The sequence below is a fragment of the Gossypium arboreum genome, chromosome 13, assembly GCF_025698485.1.
Source record: "Gossypium arboreum isolate Shixiya-1 chromosome 13, ASM2569848v2, whole genome shotgun sequence".
In the NCBI taxonomy this organism is placed as follows: domain Eukaryota; kingdom Viridiplantae; phylum Streptophyta; class Magnoliopsida; order Malvales; family Malvaceae; genus Gossypium; species Gossypium arboreum.
Window position 1 is genome coordinate 6,413,561 of NC_069082.1, and position 16,979 is coordinate 6,430,539.

General features: G+C 31.5%; 2 protein-coding genes and 1 long non-coding RNA gene across 5 annotated transcripts; 1 reads left to right on the forward strand and 2 right to left on the reverse strand.

The window, feature by feature from the left end:
- Positions 1–3,389: 3,389 nt before the first annotated feature.
- Positions 3,390–4,117, reverse strand: LOC128286597 (uncharacterized). The gene is made up of 2 exons (XR_008277209.1): positions 3,678–4,117; positions 3,390–3,589 (listed from the first exon to the last, which is right to left on the reverse strand). It is a non-coding gene; the product is annotated as an uncharacterized LOC128286597 (long non-coding RNA).
- A 3,577-nt stretch (positions 4,118–7,694) lies between these two features.
- Positions 7,695–11,426, reverse strand: LOC108461676 (uncharacterized). 2 transcript variants are annotated; one of them, XM_017761580.2, is made up of 8 exons: positions 11,191–11,426; positions 11,024–11,077; positions 10,012–10,279; positions 9,857–9,918; positions 9,224–9,413; positions 9,031–9,130; positions 8,612–8,694; positions 7,695–7,881 (listed from the first exon to the last, which is right to left on the reverse strand). In XM_017761580.2, exons 1-8 carry the CDS (start codon positions 11,371–11,373, stop codon positions 7,874–7,876), a joined length of 948 nt encoding a protein of 315 aa, XP_017617069.1. In that variant the 5' UTR covers positions 11,374–11,426; the 3' UTR covers positions 7,695–7,873. The 2 variants fall into 2 exon arrangements, with proteins under 2 accessions (XP_017617069.1, XP_017617070.1); XM_017761581.2 differs by having other exon boundaries at positions 9,031–9,127; positions 11,191–11,421.
- Positions 11,427–14,374: 2,948 nt separating this feature from the next.
- On the forward strand, positions 14,375–16,679 carry LOC108463254 (deSI-like protein At4g17486). 2 transcript variants are annotated; one of them, XM_017763200.2, is made up of 5 exons: positions 14,375–14,616; positions 14,703–14,767; positions 15,341–15,585; positions 15,665–15,952; positions 16,130–16,679. In XM_017763200.2, exons 3-5 carry the CDS (start codon positions 15,381–15,383, stop codon positions 16,369–16,371), a joined length of 735 nt encoding a protein of 244 aa, XP_017618689.1. In that variant the 5' UTR covers positions 14,375–14,616; positions 14,703–14,767; positions 15,341–15,380; the 3' UTR covers positions 16,372–16,679. The 2 variants fall into 2 exon arrangements, with proteins under 2 accessions (XP_017618689.1, XP_017618690.1); XM_017763201.2 differs by having other exon boundaries at positions 14,375–14,582.
- Positions 16,680–16,979: the final 300 nt, after the last annotated feature.

Consider the following 16,979-nt stretch of genomic DNA (forward strand, 5'->3'; position numbering starts at 1 on the left):
AATTACTTTTGGAAAAACGATTGAATTAAGACAATACCTAAGGAAAAATTCACCTAGACTTCACTTATTATTTGACTCTGAATCGGACGATTTATTCATTTGACTTGATCCATAGAAATCCCTAAGTTATATTATTATCTCTCTCGAGACTAACAACGTCAACCCTAGGTTGAATAATTGAAATCTCTTTCTAATTAACTTCCTAGGGTTGCATTAACTCAATCTATGGATCCCCTTATTAGGTTTCACCCTTATCCGGTAAAATCTTGTCACCCTATCTCTAGCCTCGCAATTAACTCCGCTTAATTATGATTTAACTCCGTTTAATTATGATAATTGTACTCTTAGACAGGGTCTGTTCCTCCCCTGAATAAGAGCTTAACTTGAATCAATATCTTGGAATATCAAAAAAAGAATTAAGAACACATAATTAAGAACAAGCCAAATATTTATCATACAATTCAGAAAATAATAACAAGATTCGTCTAGGTTTCATTCCCCTTAGGTATTTAGGGGATTTAGTTCATAACTAAAAAGGAAAACATTTCAGAAGAATAATGAATAAAAAACATAAAGAAAACCTAAAACTCCTGAAGGGAAATTGAGGGGAGATCTTCAGTCTTGATGATGAATCTAACTTCTGAGATGGATCAATCGGCTTCCTTCGAGTAATTCATTCCTTCCCCCCTATGCCTCCTCCATTTTCCTCCTCATTTAATATGTATTTATAGGCTTTGGAATGCCTAAGAACCCTCAAAATTGGCCTTTTCTGAATTGGACTCAACTTGGGCTCGACAAGGACACGCCCATGTGACACGCCCGTGTGCGATTACTTTAGGCCGTGCTCGAGCCTGTTAGAATAGCACGGGCGTGTGTTTTACCCGTGTGAGCCGTGCTTCAATTTTTCCAAATTGACACGGCCGTGTGGTCTGCCCGTGTGAGGAAGTCCAGGCCGTGTTGATTTCGTACGTTGGTCCATTTTCTCCTTTTTTGGTCCGTTTCTCGTTTCTTTCGCTCTCCTATGCTCACCTAAGTATAAAACATGAAATTAAAGCATTAGGAGCATCGAATTCACCAATTCTAAGGAAAAAAAATCGATAAAATGTGTTAAGCAAGGGGTAAAAATATGTATAAATTACGGTTTATCAGTGACATGTTATTAAGAGCTTCATTGATTTGGCTTCGGGCCATGATATTAACACTTTGGGTGTAAGATATACCGATGTGGATTCGGGCTATGAATATCGGCTGATTTGGCTTCGGGCCATGATATCAATATTTCGGATATAAGCTACCTTGATTTGGTTTCGAGCTATGGTATAGGTGCTTATTGTGCGAGACTCTTCAATATTCGACTTCTATTCTGAATGGTTCAATGGGTAAACGAAAGAGGTGAATGTGTATGAGTTTGATGTTAAATGATATAGGTATGTACATGTGAGTTTGATGTTAAATGATACAGGTACGTACATGAATTATATAAGTTTCAAATCGAAAAAACTTGTGAAGGTAGTGTATAATTTCACAATAGAGTATTCGAAAAGTTTGTTTGCTAATGTAAGCTACATGTTGGTGTATTCAAATTATTGAATTATATTTATGTGATTGCAATAAAGTTATTTCATACGAGCTTACTAAGCTATAAAGCTTACTTAGTGTATTTCTCTGTGTTTTATAGTTTTCAAAGCTAGCTCAGACATAGGGATCGTCGGAGATCGCATCACACTATCCACCTATCTCTTAGTACCTATGAACTTTGGTGTTTTAAGTATATAGCATGTATAGGTATTTTGAGTCATTTTGATTATGGGTTGATAATGATTTTGGTAATTTTTAATGGCTTGTAAATGTATATGCTTTGATTTGTAAATATATCCATGAGAGTTGGCTTAATTTGGTAGATTTAGTTATGTGCACATATGGTTGGTATGGTGAGTTCATGGATGGATATGTGAATGACTTATATTCTGATACATGTGGATATTAATATGGTAGATGTTGAATAATTGATGTTAGATATGAATCATGCTTGTGATTTGGTGCAAAATGATATATGTTTGAGAAAGGTTTAGTTAGTTGAATTGTATGTGAAATTTTAGTACAAATGGTATGATATATTTTAAGATTTGTGTATAATAAAATTGGTTTAGATCATGCATGAACTAGGCTTGAATTGATTGTTTTAAAATGCCTATTGATGCTATATATTGGTGTCATTGAGTTGATGTAGGTGAGCATAAGTTTGGGTGGCAAATTGGCTTGGTAAATAGCCTATTTTTGTCCACACGGGCGTGTGTCTCAGCCATGTGTGACACACGGTTAAGTACACAGCTGTGTGTCCCCTGGTGTTAAATTTGAAATCAAGTCAGTATGTTCCACACGACCTCACACACTGGCGTGTGACTTGGCCGTGTGGTATAAGTCAGTATACCTACAAGTTTGGCACGACCTAGCACACGGCCTAGCACACGGGCGTGTATGGCTACTTCGAAAGGCACACAAGCTATACACACGGGCGTGTGGTTGGCAGTGTAACCCAAGTCAGTAAGCTTACTTGTTTGGACATGGGATAGGACACAGGCTGGGACACGACCATGTGCTCCCATTTCGAATGTCCACACGGCCTGTGACACGGGCATGTCTGGTAGCCGTGTGAGATACACTGCCTGGCCATACGAGCGTGTGTCCCCTATTTGAAGAAAAAATTTCAAAGTTTCGTAAAAGTTTCTTATGTTATCGATTTAGTCCCAAACTATTCCCAAAGCATGTTTAGGGCCTCGTAAGCTCGTATTAGGGACAAATTGATTGAGATTGAATAATGATTGTATGAATTGATTTAAATGTATGTGAAAAGTATGTATAAATGTGTTATAAGTTCAGTAATGCTCCGTAACCCTATTTCGGTGTTGAATACGGGTGAGGGGCGGTACACCTAATTATTTTATTCTTTCCCCCTTTTGTTAATTCCATGGACACTGTCAAAATTCTGTAGAACATTCGGATCATCTTGTTTGCACCTGAACTGTCGCAGAACTTGATCCCTGTTGTACCACTCTACTATTGAGAAATTCAACAAGGATGCGTTAGTGCACCACAAGTGTGAGTGGATACAAGTAGATGGAGGAATAACAACCGCAATGTCTGGGGCGAAATATGACATCTAGACGAACTGTGCAATTAATAATATGGTCATAATAACAGGAGTCAAATAACATAAATAAAGTAATTATCTGACATGAATATTAGGAAAATTTACCCCTTCCTCGGCGTGTGTTTTAATCATCTATCGGTAAATCGCAAGCGTATAAGACATCTAGATACCCGGACAAGTATACCATCTACAACAAAATTAAACTTGTTAGAACAAATTTTCATAAAACAAAACAAAATTCTTTATGTAATGCTACAATTTTATTACCTATTTACAAATGGGAAGACATGAGTTTGGTGACTAACTGATGCCAAAAATGACATCTTGTACAATGCCTAGGACTGCAACAATATCAGGCACCCGCCTATGTCTTGTGTTACGTGCTTTGTTGCCCGACAAAGCTCACGATACAATGTTGCTAATATTGTTGAGCCATAACTATACAAACAAGTGGGCATCAAATTAGATAACAGTGGCAAATACATCAAGTGGACCTTATTTTTATTTGCATCTGGCATGAATATACCTTCTATCATATGCATGATATATGCTCAAGCAGCACACATCATCTCCTGCTCAGTGGCACTATTTGGTAAAGTTTCGGCACTACTTGGTAAAGTTTCGAAATTTGCATTCAACCATGAAAATCTCAAACTCGTAAAATCATCTCCAGCATCATCAGACGAGCATCCTAGTAAGTGACAACAAAGTGTCACCGGTTTAGACACTTTACTCATACCTGTGACCGCACTACTGTCGATTGAGAGCCCGAATTATAGTTCCACATCTTTCAGAGTGATGGTGCACTCCCAACAGGGTAAATGAAATGTGTGGGTCTTCGGGCACCACTGCTCAACCAAAGCAAATATCAAGTCAACCATCAAATTGAACATGCAGATCAATGCTATTGATCCGAATTCAAATTCCTCCAAGTATAGCATAATACGTTCACCTGGCCGATAGTTCAAACCGTTGACACGAACCCTCGACACACGGTACTCACATTAACCATATTAAAATACCACATTAGTTAAAATCTCCTAATTAAATAAAAAATGACATGCAACTTTATAAGGGGACCCGTGAATAATAAATAACAATTCTTTTACCAGCTTATTAATCATATTTGGTGTGTGATTGTCTTCTCTAATCAAAGAACCCATTTGGATATCTGCAGTTTTAAAAATAAAATTTAATCATCAACTAAACAGATAAACAATATACAAATAACGAAAAACATTTTCTACCATTTATAATTTATTTGTAATTTAACAACCAACATAAAATTAGTTAGAATCTCTAATTACATAAAAAAAAACATTTTCACTCATTAACAACGAATATATAAAGATGATATATCACAAAAATGCATACAAGAGCATGCATGTACATATATAGTTTTTTTTTAATAAAGAACTTAAAATTGTTTATTCTGAAACAACTTTTTATCTTAATAATAACAATAAATTAATTACAAATGCAAAGCATGTAGATGTACATATATAAATCAAAATTTCAAAATAATATATAAACACATACCTATTTACTGATAATTCCTTTCAACTCAAACTTTTCTCCCAAAAATAATAAATTATTTTTTCACAAAAAAATTATTATATAGATCAAAATTATTATTTTATTATACATAAAAATTAACATCAAATAACATATATCTCAAACAATATATCTTTAAATATATTTCTTTCAATATATATCTCTAATGCATTCAAATAACATCACACAATAAGTTTTCAACACAAAAATATTTAAAATACATAAAATTAATGCTGCAAAACTCAAATAAGTAAAAATTAAAAAAACCCTAAAAACCTCAAACATACCATTTTAATATTTAATTAATTTTTATAATAATTAAGTAAGAAGCATACAGATAAATAATAATACAAAAAAATTCTCAAATATATCATTTCAGTATTTATTTAGTTTTTATACTAATTAAGTGACAAACATACAAATAAATAATACTACAAAAAATTAAAACCCTAAACACACCTTCTGTCTCCTCTTCTTTTCAACCTTAACAATTTTTTTTTCCTTCCTCAAACAATAATTGGTCCCCAATCCATCCCATCTTGTTTTATATAGGAATAACCGGAGGGGAGGGGAATGAAAATGGAGTTTGGGGTCCCGTGAGTGAGAATTAGAAAAGAGATCCCTCATGATTGTCCGGTCACGGGGGTCTCTAATGAACCATCTTCCATCGATTAAAAAATTATTTTTTTACCCGTATAAAACCCATATTTTGACATTGTTTATCTCGTTGAATCATATCGATGCCGCTGTAAAGACCTCTCCACCATTTAAATATTATTTTTTTTAAAAAAAGTTGTGGGTTCAGAAAAAATAGGTGATGCCGCCATTTTGTGAGGCACCACCCCTCGACATTGTTCATTTCATACCATTTTGGTAAATAATGTCATGAGGTATCATTTTGATATTTAATTTTTTTTTAGTATTATTAGGGTAAAAAAGCCAATAAAGACTAAAGTATTATAAATAAATAAATACTTAACAATAAAATTTATCATGCCCTTATTTGTCATTTTATACATATCAACTTTCAACTATCAACTAAGTTTTACCAAATACTTTTAAATAAACAGTTAATAGAATCAGTTGGTCAAACCAATCACTGCAATCAACTATTAGCTAATTGCCAAACAGAACCATTGTGAAAAAACATTCCGAGAAGCTACAATGGACTGTATAATGGTAATGGTATTGGGCCTATTGACACTTGAGATCATTTATGTTTATTTATCATGCCTTTTAGAAGCTGAAGTCAACCGTGGGTAGCTCGTAATTACATCCATGATTAAGGTTCAAATTTTCGTCATTAAACTGAATTGATTTATGATGTAAACTTAATAAGGTGTTTAATATCTAATATTAACTTACAATAAGAAAAATCGATGAATAAGTCTCAACAATAAAATAAAAAATTAATTCCAATCATATTATTCAAATCAATTTTGGTTCAAGTGTGTAATTCACAAATTTAAAAATCTTAATTTTTCAAAAAAAAATTCTAATTTTTCTTTTCTTTTCTTTCTTGTTTTGTCCAGTGATAGTGTTAGCTTTCAAGTTATTTTTATTCATCTTTTTCTACCTTCCTCCCACTAACCCTCTCTTTCTTTGTTCTCCTTGTTCACTCCGCCTTCATTTTAGGGATATATTCACTATCTTAACAAGTTATGAATGATAGATAATGAAACCTGTTGTAGCTAAACCTCTACCGACCACTAACAATTTCTCTTGGAAGGTGGGTTGGTCGTAAATACTCAGAATGGTGGCTTTTCATTGACTTTTTAATTTATATCTATTTTGAGAATATTTTATAATAATAAATAATTTTATGAGTCTATTTGGACCGTGTTGTTTTAAGTATTATATGTTTTTTTTTTGTTTATTTTACATTGTTTAATAATACTTCACTTTTGAAAATTTTTATCTTATTTTGTACAAGTTTTTTAATCTTGCTTATGCATGTAGTCTTACTTCTGCAAATGATTTTAGAGATGGCTTTGTTGTCGTCCTCTCTAATTTGGTGAATATTTAGTTCTATTGCGGATTTTGTCTATCGCTTTGGACCATCTGAGTTGATTTTCTTGTCGTGTTAAATGCTTGCAATCACTCCAGATATGTCGTATTTGAGTTGTGACAGAGCTAGTTGTTAGCGTACCATAATGTTCTTTTCATACTAAAGCTGAAGCCTTTGTTGTGTTGATGGAGCTTGTCCTTCACTGTCGATAACGGGTGTTTTTTTTCTCAAATTATATGTTCTCATTCATTGAACAATTAATAAATTTTCCATTAAAATCCTAATTATTCTAATAAAATTGAATAAATTTATTTAACTTATAATAAATTTTATTTTTATAACATAAAGTAAATATTTTATATCTGGAAAAAAATTAAATACTAATAAAAATATAGGGTAATTTACATTTTAGATCATTAAATTACATCATTCAAATTAAGTCATTTATACAATCACCATTAAATATTTTTAACCAAAAATATGAGTCAACACTTTTACAAACCGTTAAGAAGACACTTTTTTAATTTTCTCAAAGCAATCACTATATAAACCCTGGAAATTCATATGTTGAGGGAATGTTTGATAAAATATATGTGCAATATGTTAGTCACTAATTAGTGCTAAACTGAGATATGATCTGCTCCTGATTGTTCCTAATCTCTGTTGATGGTCAATGATTTTCTTTAGTTTTCTCTTCACTAATATCACAATTAAAGGATGACTGAAAATTGTTGCTTAATTCTTCACTGGTTGGTTTAGACTAAATTATAAAATATGAAAAACCAAAATGGAAGAATCTTAGGTCACATATATTTTCTTTTTGCCTTATTAACCTCCATGAATGAAGGTTTCATTTGATTTCCACTTGATATTTCTCAAGTTCACAGTTTTTCCATAAATAGAATCACCAGATTGGGCCATAATAATAATAATAATAATAATAATAATAAAAGTTCTACTGTAACTAACAAACACTGATGATTCTACAAATAAATAACTCTGGAGAAAATCCTTTACTGCATCAAGAAAATTATCAGCTATTTATGTTGTATATAGATCATGTTTAAGTTAATGCTGACCAAACTTGAAACAGTAAAACTTATTCTATATATAGTTTATGGCTCAATTTGTCTAGGAAAATGATCTTCAATTGCAGCCTCTCATTTGCCTGTCGGAATATGAAAAATTCAGGATCAGATTCACCATTATGTAAATTGTTTTTTAATCACATTTATTTGCCAAAAAACATTACCAAGAACCTCTTACCAGTTTCATCAACACAAAATCATATCATTAGATTGATTTGAATAGCTCAGTTATTAATTAAATAAAAGGACAACTAGGTTAGTTCTTGAACAACACTACCTGTGAAGCAGATTATGATAGAACAGAGAGAAACAAACTTGGAGCTTTACAGATAGTAGCAGCAGGGATGGGAAAACCCCAACTCTCCAATGGATTTTAAAACTTTTTTGTTTCTTTTTTTAAGACGGGTATGGAGTATTTCTATCAATTAGCTTACCCTATACAATAAAATTTAAAATATTTAAGTGAAATATTTATAAATTTTTCTCTGTCAAATGCACACAAAATTTTTTAGAAAGAGCTAATAAATCAAATGGATGGGGTGGAGTGGTTATAGATGTAACCAAAATCCATGGAATTGGTAGCAACAATCAATTTTAAACACTCACCGAAGCGGGGGGCAAAACATGCCAATAGTGGAGCGGTGGTAGATTTGGCAATATCTACCCCCGTCCTGCCCCACTCCATTGCCTTCCCTTTCCTTTCTTCTTTTACTATCAAAAACATTTTGGTTCGTTCTTTTTCCAAACTTTAACTTGCATATTGGTACTTGAGAAAAACAGGGAGTGCAAGTCAAATGCTAAACTACTTACCGTGGTTTTGCTGCACCATTGTGAATTTGTAAATTGCCTTAATTAGTGACCCATATTTCATAGACTTCAAGGGTCCCATATGTCTGCAAAAGAGAATGACAAGAAATACATAACTCAGTGCATTATAGCAGATTTATTCACACGAAAAAAGGGTCTAAAGTATGGCGGTTACTGTTAACTTTCAGCTCTTAACAAAGTGGAATCTACGCAAACACTACATCGGCAATCAGCACTCAAGACAGAATTTTGAAAATTCTCTAAGCGTGAATTAGCTTTTGCTGTGTGGTATACAGAAGAATGGACCATTTAGAAAGTTGTAAAGTCTTTCATCAGAATCCCGAATTATCACCTTTGGCAGATGACGAAACAACAAGGTATTTTCCTTGATTCTGAAGAATTTAGGTCAAGAGAATACTCACTGAATCTCGGTATATCGAATTCTCCAGGCAGGGAAACCTAAGTGGCACCTGGCAGGTCCATATACTAATAAAAGATCAGGTTCTGGCCCGTTGCCGCCTACTTGAAGAGAAATCAATTACCAAAAGTCAAATTAACATAGCAAGCAAGACTGGTGATAATGAATACCGAGTAGATCAGACAAGTAACACAAACCAACGGTTTTGAGTGCCTCCCCCATTTGAGACTCGGTGAAGATTTGCTCTCCCTGATATGAGCTGGTGGAACCTGATTTCAAGTACTTCATAAAAAGCACATTAGCTGCTTTTGCCACCGCTTCTTTCCCATCGGAAAACGATGCAAACTCCAGAGTCATAAGTGGTTGATCTAGTAGCACATCATTTTCCTGAGCAAAAGTTTGCTAGTAGTTTAGCACATTCGATACCGTTCTACTTGTATCAATTTACGTCACAAAAATAATCCAATGACTCAACACATAATTGGACCCTAAGCGGAGATATGGTGCATAGAATAGCTCCATACACTAAGGTTTTGTGAAAAAACAAAACAAAATAAAACATGTACAAGCAGTCGAGAATGAGACCAATACATTGTATCATACTTTTTATAGGAGTCTCAAGGTTTAGTAATGTAAATACAATATTTTGATTGCATACTACCATAAAGAGCCTTAAATTATAAAAGATCAAATTCGATGCAGAGCCACATGATAGTTTGATTTTGGCTACTGACAGCCTTTTAGCCAATTTCTATCCGAGTATATGACGTAATCTAGTCACGGTGAACTATGAAAAACTCTAATTCGGCCACAAGCAGAAAGGATAGTACCTGAAACAATGTTGCACCATCGAACTTCTCCAAGATGAAGTCCTTTGATTTCTTCAGTATTCCTACAACAGAAAAACCAGTATCCAATACCACAAAAAATGCGGATACATCTTCACCCAATCAATCTAGCAACAGTTTGAATCCAGAATTCTTACCTTCCTTATCATAAAGGCAAACATGTTTGACACCAAGATCTGCCAGCCATTGCAAAAGCTCGATAACATTCGAAGTTCGGCAATCTTCGCTTTCTATCACAATAGCCAGATACTGAAGCTTGGATATATGGAGGGATTTGTATCTCCTAAGTAATCCCTTGGATATAAGATGGCTTTCGAGCGCATTTGCAATATTGATCGCAAAGTAGAATAAGTGGATAGTAACATGTAAGAGATGCCAGGTTAACCGAAGTAGGATATTCACAATCTGCACAAAACCTTAAACCCAAAATGAAAATCTAATTTAATTCAAAGAGATAAACTTCACTCACCACATCAGCCATGATAATTCAACAGCAAATCCATCACTAGTAATCTTTAAAACCCTTAGTTTAAAATTAAATTCCACTGAAAAAAAATATTAATTCACTAAATTATTCGGTCTCTTTATTCTTCCAACCCATGGATATAGGGATATGAACTCTAGAAATCCTCGGAAAAACTTTAAGAAATCTAACCATATGTTTATACATAAATACCTCTAAGTCTCATCTATCACATCCTCCATATACCATATCGCCACCTATAAGTAATAAGGCATAATAGCAAGAGGCGCACTTAAAGAAAGAGAGGACCCACCCTTCTCTCACTTTCCAACATGGAAGAACCCCATTTTTGGGATTTCATGAACACCAAAAAGAACCCATCTTCTCCTACAAACTTCAACCCTTTTCCACCATACTTCCAACACTATTCGGTCTTATGGCCCTGAACCGTCCCCAAACTCCTAACTCCAAACTAGTATAAACACCATACCCCATTGGACACTTACAGTCAGTCCGAGCAGAGCTAAAATCCCATCCAACGTAAACAATTCATAACATTAAACAATTAGAAAGTATTGGGTATTCAACAATCCACGAGTAATTATTGCATATAAATTATTTACTGAAAATTCAAGAGTGAAACATTTTCAAAAGAAAAGAAAAACCCAACATCAGACATCACGTACTTGATGAATCCAGTAATACAACATCCGCTTTAGCTTGGCGAAATCCATTGATCTCTGAAAACGAAGAAAACTCAATCAGTAAACAAAAAAAAGAAAAGAAAAGAAAAAGAAAAGTAAATTGTTTGATAGGGAAGGGAACCGCTTGAGGAAGTGGAATAACAACTTACATTTAAACATAATCGAGAAAAAAGGGGTTTCGAGAAATTAAAAAAAGAAAAAGAAAAAAAGAAGAAGAACAGATTAAAATAAATTTTGGAGATCGGAAAAGAGGACGGAAAGTAGAGAGGAAGCAGTTTAAAAACTGTGACCTGGTGAACAGAAACGTGTAAGAAAGAACTAATGAAAAACATTGTTTTTGCCTTGGTGTTGTTTATTTTATTTTATTTTTTGTTAAAAAATACTATAGGTAAATCTTCTCCGTCTAGTTTTTCTTAAAATTAAATATGTATTATATATGAAAACTATTATTCAATTAGCTTACGAATATATATTATATACATAAATAATTCTATCAGTTTAATATAAAATTAAATATTTGTATTTATTTTTACACATTACAAAAATAATTATTATCAAAGTGAATTTTTAAAATTTATATATAATTTTAATATTTATTTTATATTAAAATGACTAAATTAAAATAGATTCATTAATAACAAAATTAAACTTAAAAATATTATTCCAAATTGAACTACATTGGTCACACTTAATGAATCAGATTGAATGACTCAAGAATAAATTTAGATTAGACCTGTTCATAGATTAAGCTATCTATTTAGACTTGAAGGCTTGTTCGAAATTTAGAAGAGTTTAAACAAAAATATTAGACTCGAAAAAATAAGTTTGGGCAAAACTATTAAGCCTATTTAAAATATGAGTTGGTTTCGGACTTGAATATTACAGCTTTAAGTTTATAATACTATATATTGTGTTATTTTTATATATTATGTAATTTAGAATACATTAAAAAATTATACTAAATATATAATATTACTCTAATATAAACATTAAAATAATGTTAAGATGATTATATAAAAAATTTAATAACTAAAATTATATAAAATTATTAAATATTAAAAAAATAAAATGTGTGGGCTTAAAATGAGTTTAGATTAATCTTTTGTAAACATGAGTGAATTTGAATAAAATTTTAGGCTTATATTTGAAATTGAGCAAAACTTGGACAAACATAAAGCAATCAATATCATGCTTAAGTCTAATTAGGCCTATGATCACCTCTAATCTAGATGATGTATTATCGTAACTATAAATTTTCCGTGTTACTTTTAATTATTTTTAAATTAAATGATTAAACTAGATAGTAATTTAGTCTCTTTCTCTTTTTGATAAAATAAAAGGTGGCATGTCACAAGGAAAGGAGAACATAATCTTGCAACTTAAAACAGTAGGGGAAGTGGGGAACAGTTGACCAACAGTTAAAAGAAATTATATATATATAATTGTGCCAGTTTACAATTTAATTTTTTAAAATTTTAATGAAGTCTTTTTTAAGTATCTTAAATTTAAATTCTATTAGGTTTTTTTCAAATTATTTTGAGTTTAAAATTTTAAAATATAAAAGGGTAAATATATTTTATAAATATATTTTTACTTTTTAAAAATATTGATTTTAGTCTTTTATTAATCGAGTTAGTGTTTTATAATTTGTAACACTAACTCAATCAAATACTTTATATAATAAGATAAATAAAGATTTAAGATAGTTTATTCTCTAAAATAAAATTCGATTCAACTCAATTCTGAATTTGATCAAAACTTTTATTATGAGAAAATATATATATATATATATATATATATATATATATATATATATCATATATATTATATAAAAGAAGGTACGAAAATATATATAAAAATTTTCAGTTGTAAGATAGTTTTTAATGTTCTAAAATATTTAATTTTTAATTACATTTAAAGTGAGTCTCGTCTTTTAAATTAAATTTTAAATATAATTTTCTTTAGTAATAATATTTTAAATAATAAATATATTTAAACATTACGCATTAAATTATAATTTAAATTTAAAAATAAAATCTTATCATAAATCGTAAAATAATATAATCACAACTAGCGATCATATATAATAATCTATTTTTTTAAAAATTTTATAAAAATATCTTTTAAATATAAATATTATATATATATATTTAAACGATATCATCAACTATAGTTAAAGTTGAAAATAATCCACCAAATTTAAATATTTTAAATAATTTATTAAAATTATAATGATTGTCTGAATAGTGTCTAAATTTTATATTTTATATAATATTTTAATTTATTTAAGCATTATTTGACTGAAATTAAATAATTTTCTAATATAGAACTTATATTATTAATTTTTGCTTAAACTTTATATAAATTTATTTATTTTATAACTTATATATATTATTAGTACAAAAAGAATTTAATGCTATTTAAATTTTAGTATATTTATAAATTTTACATGAAAATTAAAAATATATATTATTTTTTACAATACTTTCTTAACTTTAATAATTTTATCACACATTAAATAATTTTTAATATATATTTATATTTTTATTAAAATATTAATAAAAATTAAATATATTTTAATTAACATACATGATCATCTCATATAAAATAGTTTTTAATACTATTTAAATTTTAATATTTTTCCTATTATTTCAAATAATTTATTTAAATAGTAATAATTACCCCCAATAAATAAATAATTTGTACAGATTTTTTTCTTTTATATTCTCTTTTCTTTATTAATTTTTGAAGTCTAAAGTGAGTCAATAAGCAATTAAGCATACCAGTCCCACATTTTTCTTTTTAACTTTTCCTTTTCCTGTCTTTAACAAAACATGATTTTACTACAAGTTTACTGTTAACTTTTGGGATTAATTACGTCAAACAATCCTAAACTATTTTTGAAATTTTCAATTGGTTTTAAAGCTTCAAAACATTATAATTAAGTCCTTAGAGAATCAATATTATATCAATAATGTTCTTTCGTCAACCTAACCATCAGTTCAGATGTTAAATATCAATTTGAATATGATGTGAAACATTTTTAAAATACGTGAATCAAATTGTTGTAACACATGTATATCTATTCTATAGATGGATAAAATGTAACGTGTTAAAATTAGACAATATTATTAAAATATAAGAGGAGTATTTCTTTTATTTTAACATATCATATTTAAACAGTATATAAGTACATACATGTTTACAGTTTGATTTGATATTTCAAAGTTTGGTGACTAATTTAGAATTTAAGCATGTTTAAGGACTTACAGTTAAATTAACCCTTTGTTCTTTACTTAATATAATTATAATTCTCAATCAGTCTTCCAAGAAAGAAGAGCTTGATTCTTTACTCCAGCTCCAGCTTTCATTGTTGTCAGTAAAAAAAGGAACAGACAAACAAAACAAAAAGCAGAACAAACAGAGTCAAATGTGTGGGTTTTCAGGCTATCAGCCATAGCACAGGCTCCTTCACTCTCAGCTCCTTTCTTTAACTCTGGGAAATCACAATATCTTTGCCCTGCATTTTGGCCACTGATGGGTGAGAGCCCCATGATATCATTGTGTTCAATTTGGTACATTTTTTCCCCTACAATGTGTGCTTATTTTGGATGTTTTCTTACATGGGTTTGGCTCACTTTCTCATGTTCCTTTTTTGCAGTTGTTGATTTCTTTTGGCATCTTTACCTGGAACTATACCTACACTGCTCCTCAGTGTAACTTTATGTAAGTTTACTTGGTAGATTACTCTATTATTACATCATTTTAAGTTCAGGTCAATTCTGATTTGAGTTGCTGGCTTGTCATGATCAAATCAAGTAGTGTCAAGGTCGGATTCAAGTTTATCAATTCAGGTTTTCAGGTTCCAGTCAAAATTGACATGTCTAATTTGCTAAGGAGTCTGGGTTTCTAACTTGGGGATTGTATATATATTTTTAGACTAATAATTATTTTGGTTGCTGCATTCAACTAAGTATTTTAATACTACGTTGCTGGGACTTGGGTGTGAGTGTCGGATATGAGTCTATAATTTGAATTTTGTAAGGATTTTCAGGTATTTTAAGGATCCTTGAAAGCATATTTCCGTATCCATATGCTGGATATGAATGTTGGACACGAATACTTCAAGAAAAATAAAAAGTTTGTGCAACATAGTTTTAATATCTCGATGAGAGATTATTGGATCCTATTGAACAAGTATTCTACAACGAGACTGAATTTTATGAACTAAATTCCCTTTTGCAAATGTGTAACTATCTGTGCATAATATATGTGTGATCCTATATTGATCTTTCGCAGGCTGGAGATAGGTATTAACTGAGTTTTTCCGGTATCATTGATGATGAAACCAAAGAACGGCAGTCACTCGATTAAGCCTCTTCGGTCTCGGAATCCAGCCGCTAACTTTTGCATGTTTCCGAAAGTAAAGTCCGCGGGCTGCAGTTCGTGTGAAGCTCCGGTTTACCTAAATGTCTATGACTTGACAAATGCTAATGGCTATGTTTATTGGGCAGGTCTTGGTATATTTCACTCTGGAGTGGAAGGTTAGATGAGTTTCTTTCCTTGAGAGCAATTTTCATGAAAATCGAAGCACATTTGACAGTTCATTGCATTGCTTTACAGTTCATGGTGTAGAGTATGCCTTTGGAGCTCATGACTACCCAACAAGCGGTGTCTTTGAGGTCGAACCTCGACGGTGCCCTGGCTTCAAGTTTAGGAAATCAATTTTCATGGGGATTACATGCTTGGACCCTGCCCAGCTAAGAGAGTTCATAGAACGGCAATCTGGGAGTTACAATGGTGATACATACCACTTGATTTTTAAGAACTGCAACCATTTCTGCGAGGATATATGTTACAAGTTAACCGGGAACCGGATGCCAAAATGGGTCAATCGACTTGCAAGAATTGGTATTATAGCCCATATGTGCTTTATTGAGCTTAAAGTTCTTTTAGGTCTAGCTTTTCTTGGATTCCTAAGTATCGATGTCATTTAGTTCATCACTGTCCCTAACTTCACTTCCGATGCTTTAAGACACGCACTGAAGTACTGAACGCTACTTCAACGCCCATTTATCTTCTTTGTAGGTTCATTATGTAACTGCATACTTCCGGAGGCACTCAAAGCTACTGCGGTCCGCCATGATCCCAACTTCCAAGCTGATAATGAAAAGAAGAGGCTGAGAAGTGCGTTCAGTTGCCTATCGTCGATCTCAATACCTCAGAGGGAAGTATCAATGTCTTCACTCTTTTTGCACTCTCACTATAAAGGCTGTTTACCGCCATGGGAACTGAAGCGATCGAAAAGCTGCACGTTGAAGCAACTGTAAGACAGGCTTATAACTTCATTATCTCTTTTCCACGGTGAAAACGTAATGTTGTTTGTCCCCTTCATGGTGTTGAAGCACCGGATCATCCAAGTCGCTTGAAGGGGCAAAATCTTTACAAGTTTGCTCTTTTCCTTCCCTGCATTCTTAACTACGCTTGTGGAGTAGCTTGTTGTTGATGTTAATGTATTTATTATGTCTGATTGATTCTGGTGTTGCAGATGTTGCCCATGCAAAGTCTGTACGGAAACAACTGAGCCACCGGACTTTTTCCGGTTAATTGTTTAGAAGGCATTGAGCTATTTTCATAATTTACGAGAAAGTTAATCCAATTGGATAACACTATTAATCGCAAAACTTAAAATCAACAGCTTAATAATTTATGTAGTAGAACCAACAGTTCTCTAATTTATATGGAATGTATTAGCAAAAATAGCTAAAGTTCATCTGTTTACTAATGACTAAATTAGCTGATTAATTTTAATAAATTATAATATAGTGAGCAGCTTCTTAGTTTTTGTAAAATATAAGAATTGAAATTCATAATTATACTTAATTATTTTAAAATTTATATTTCCATATAAATATATTCATAGATACTTGATATATAT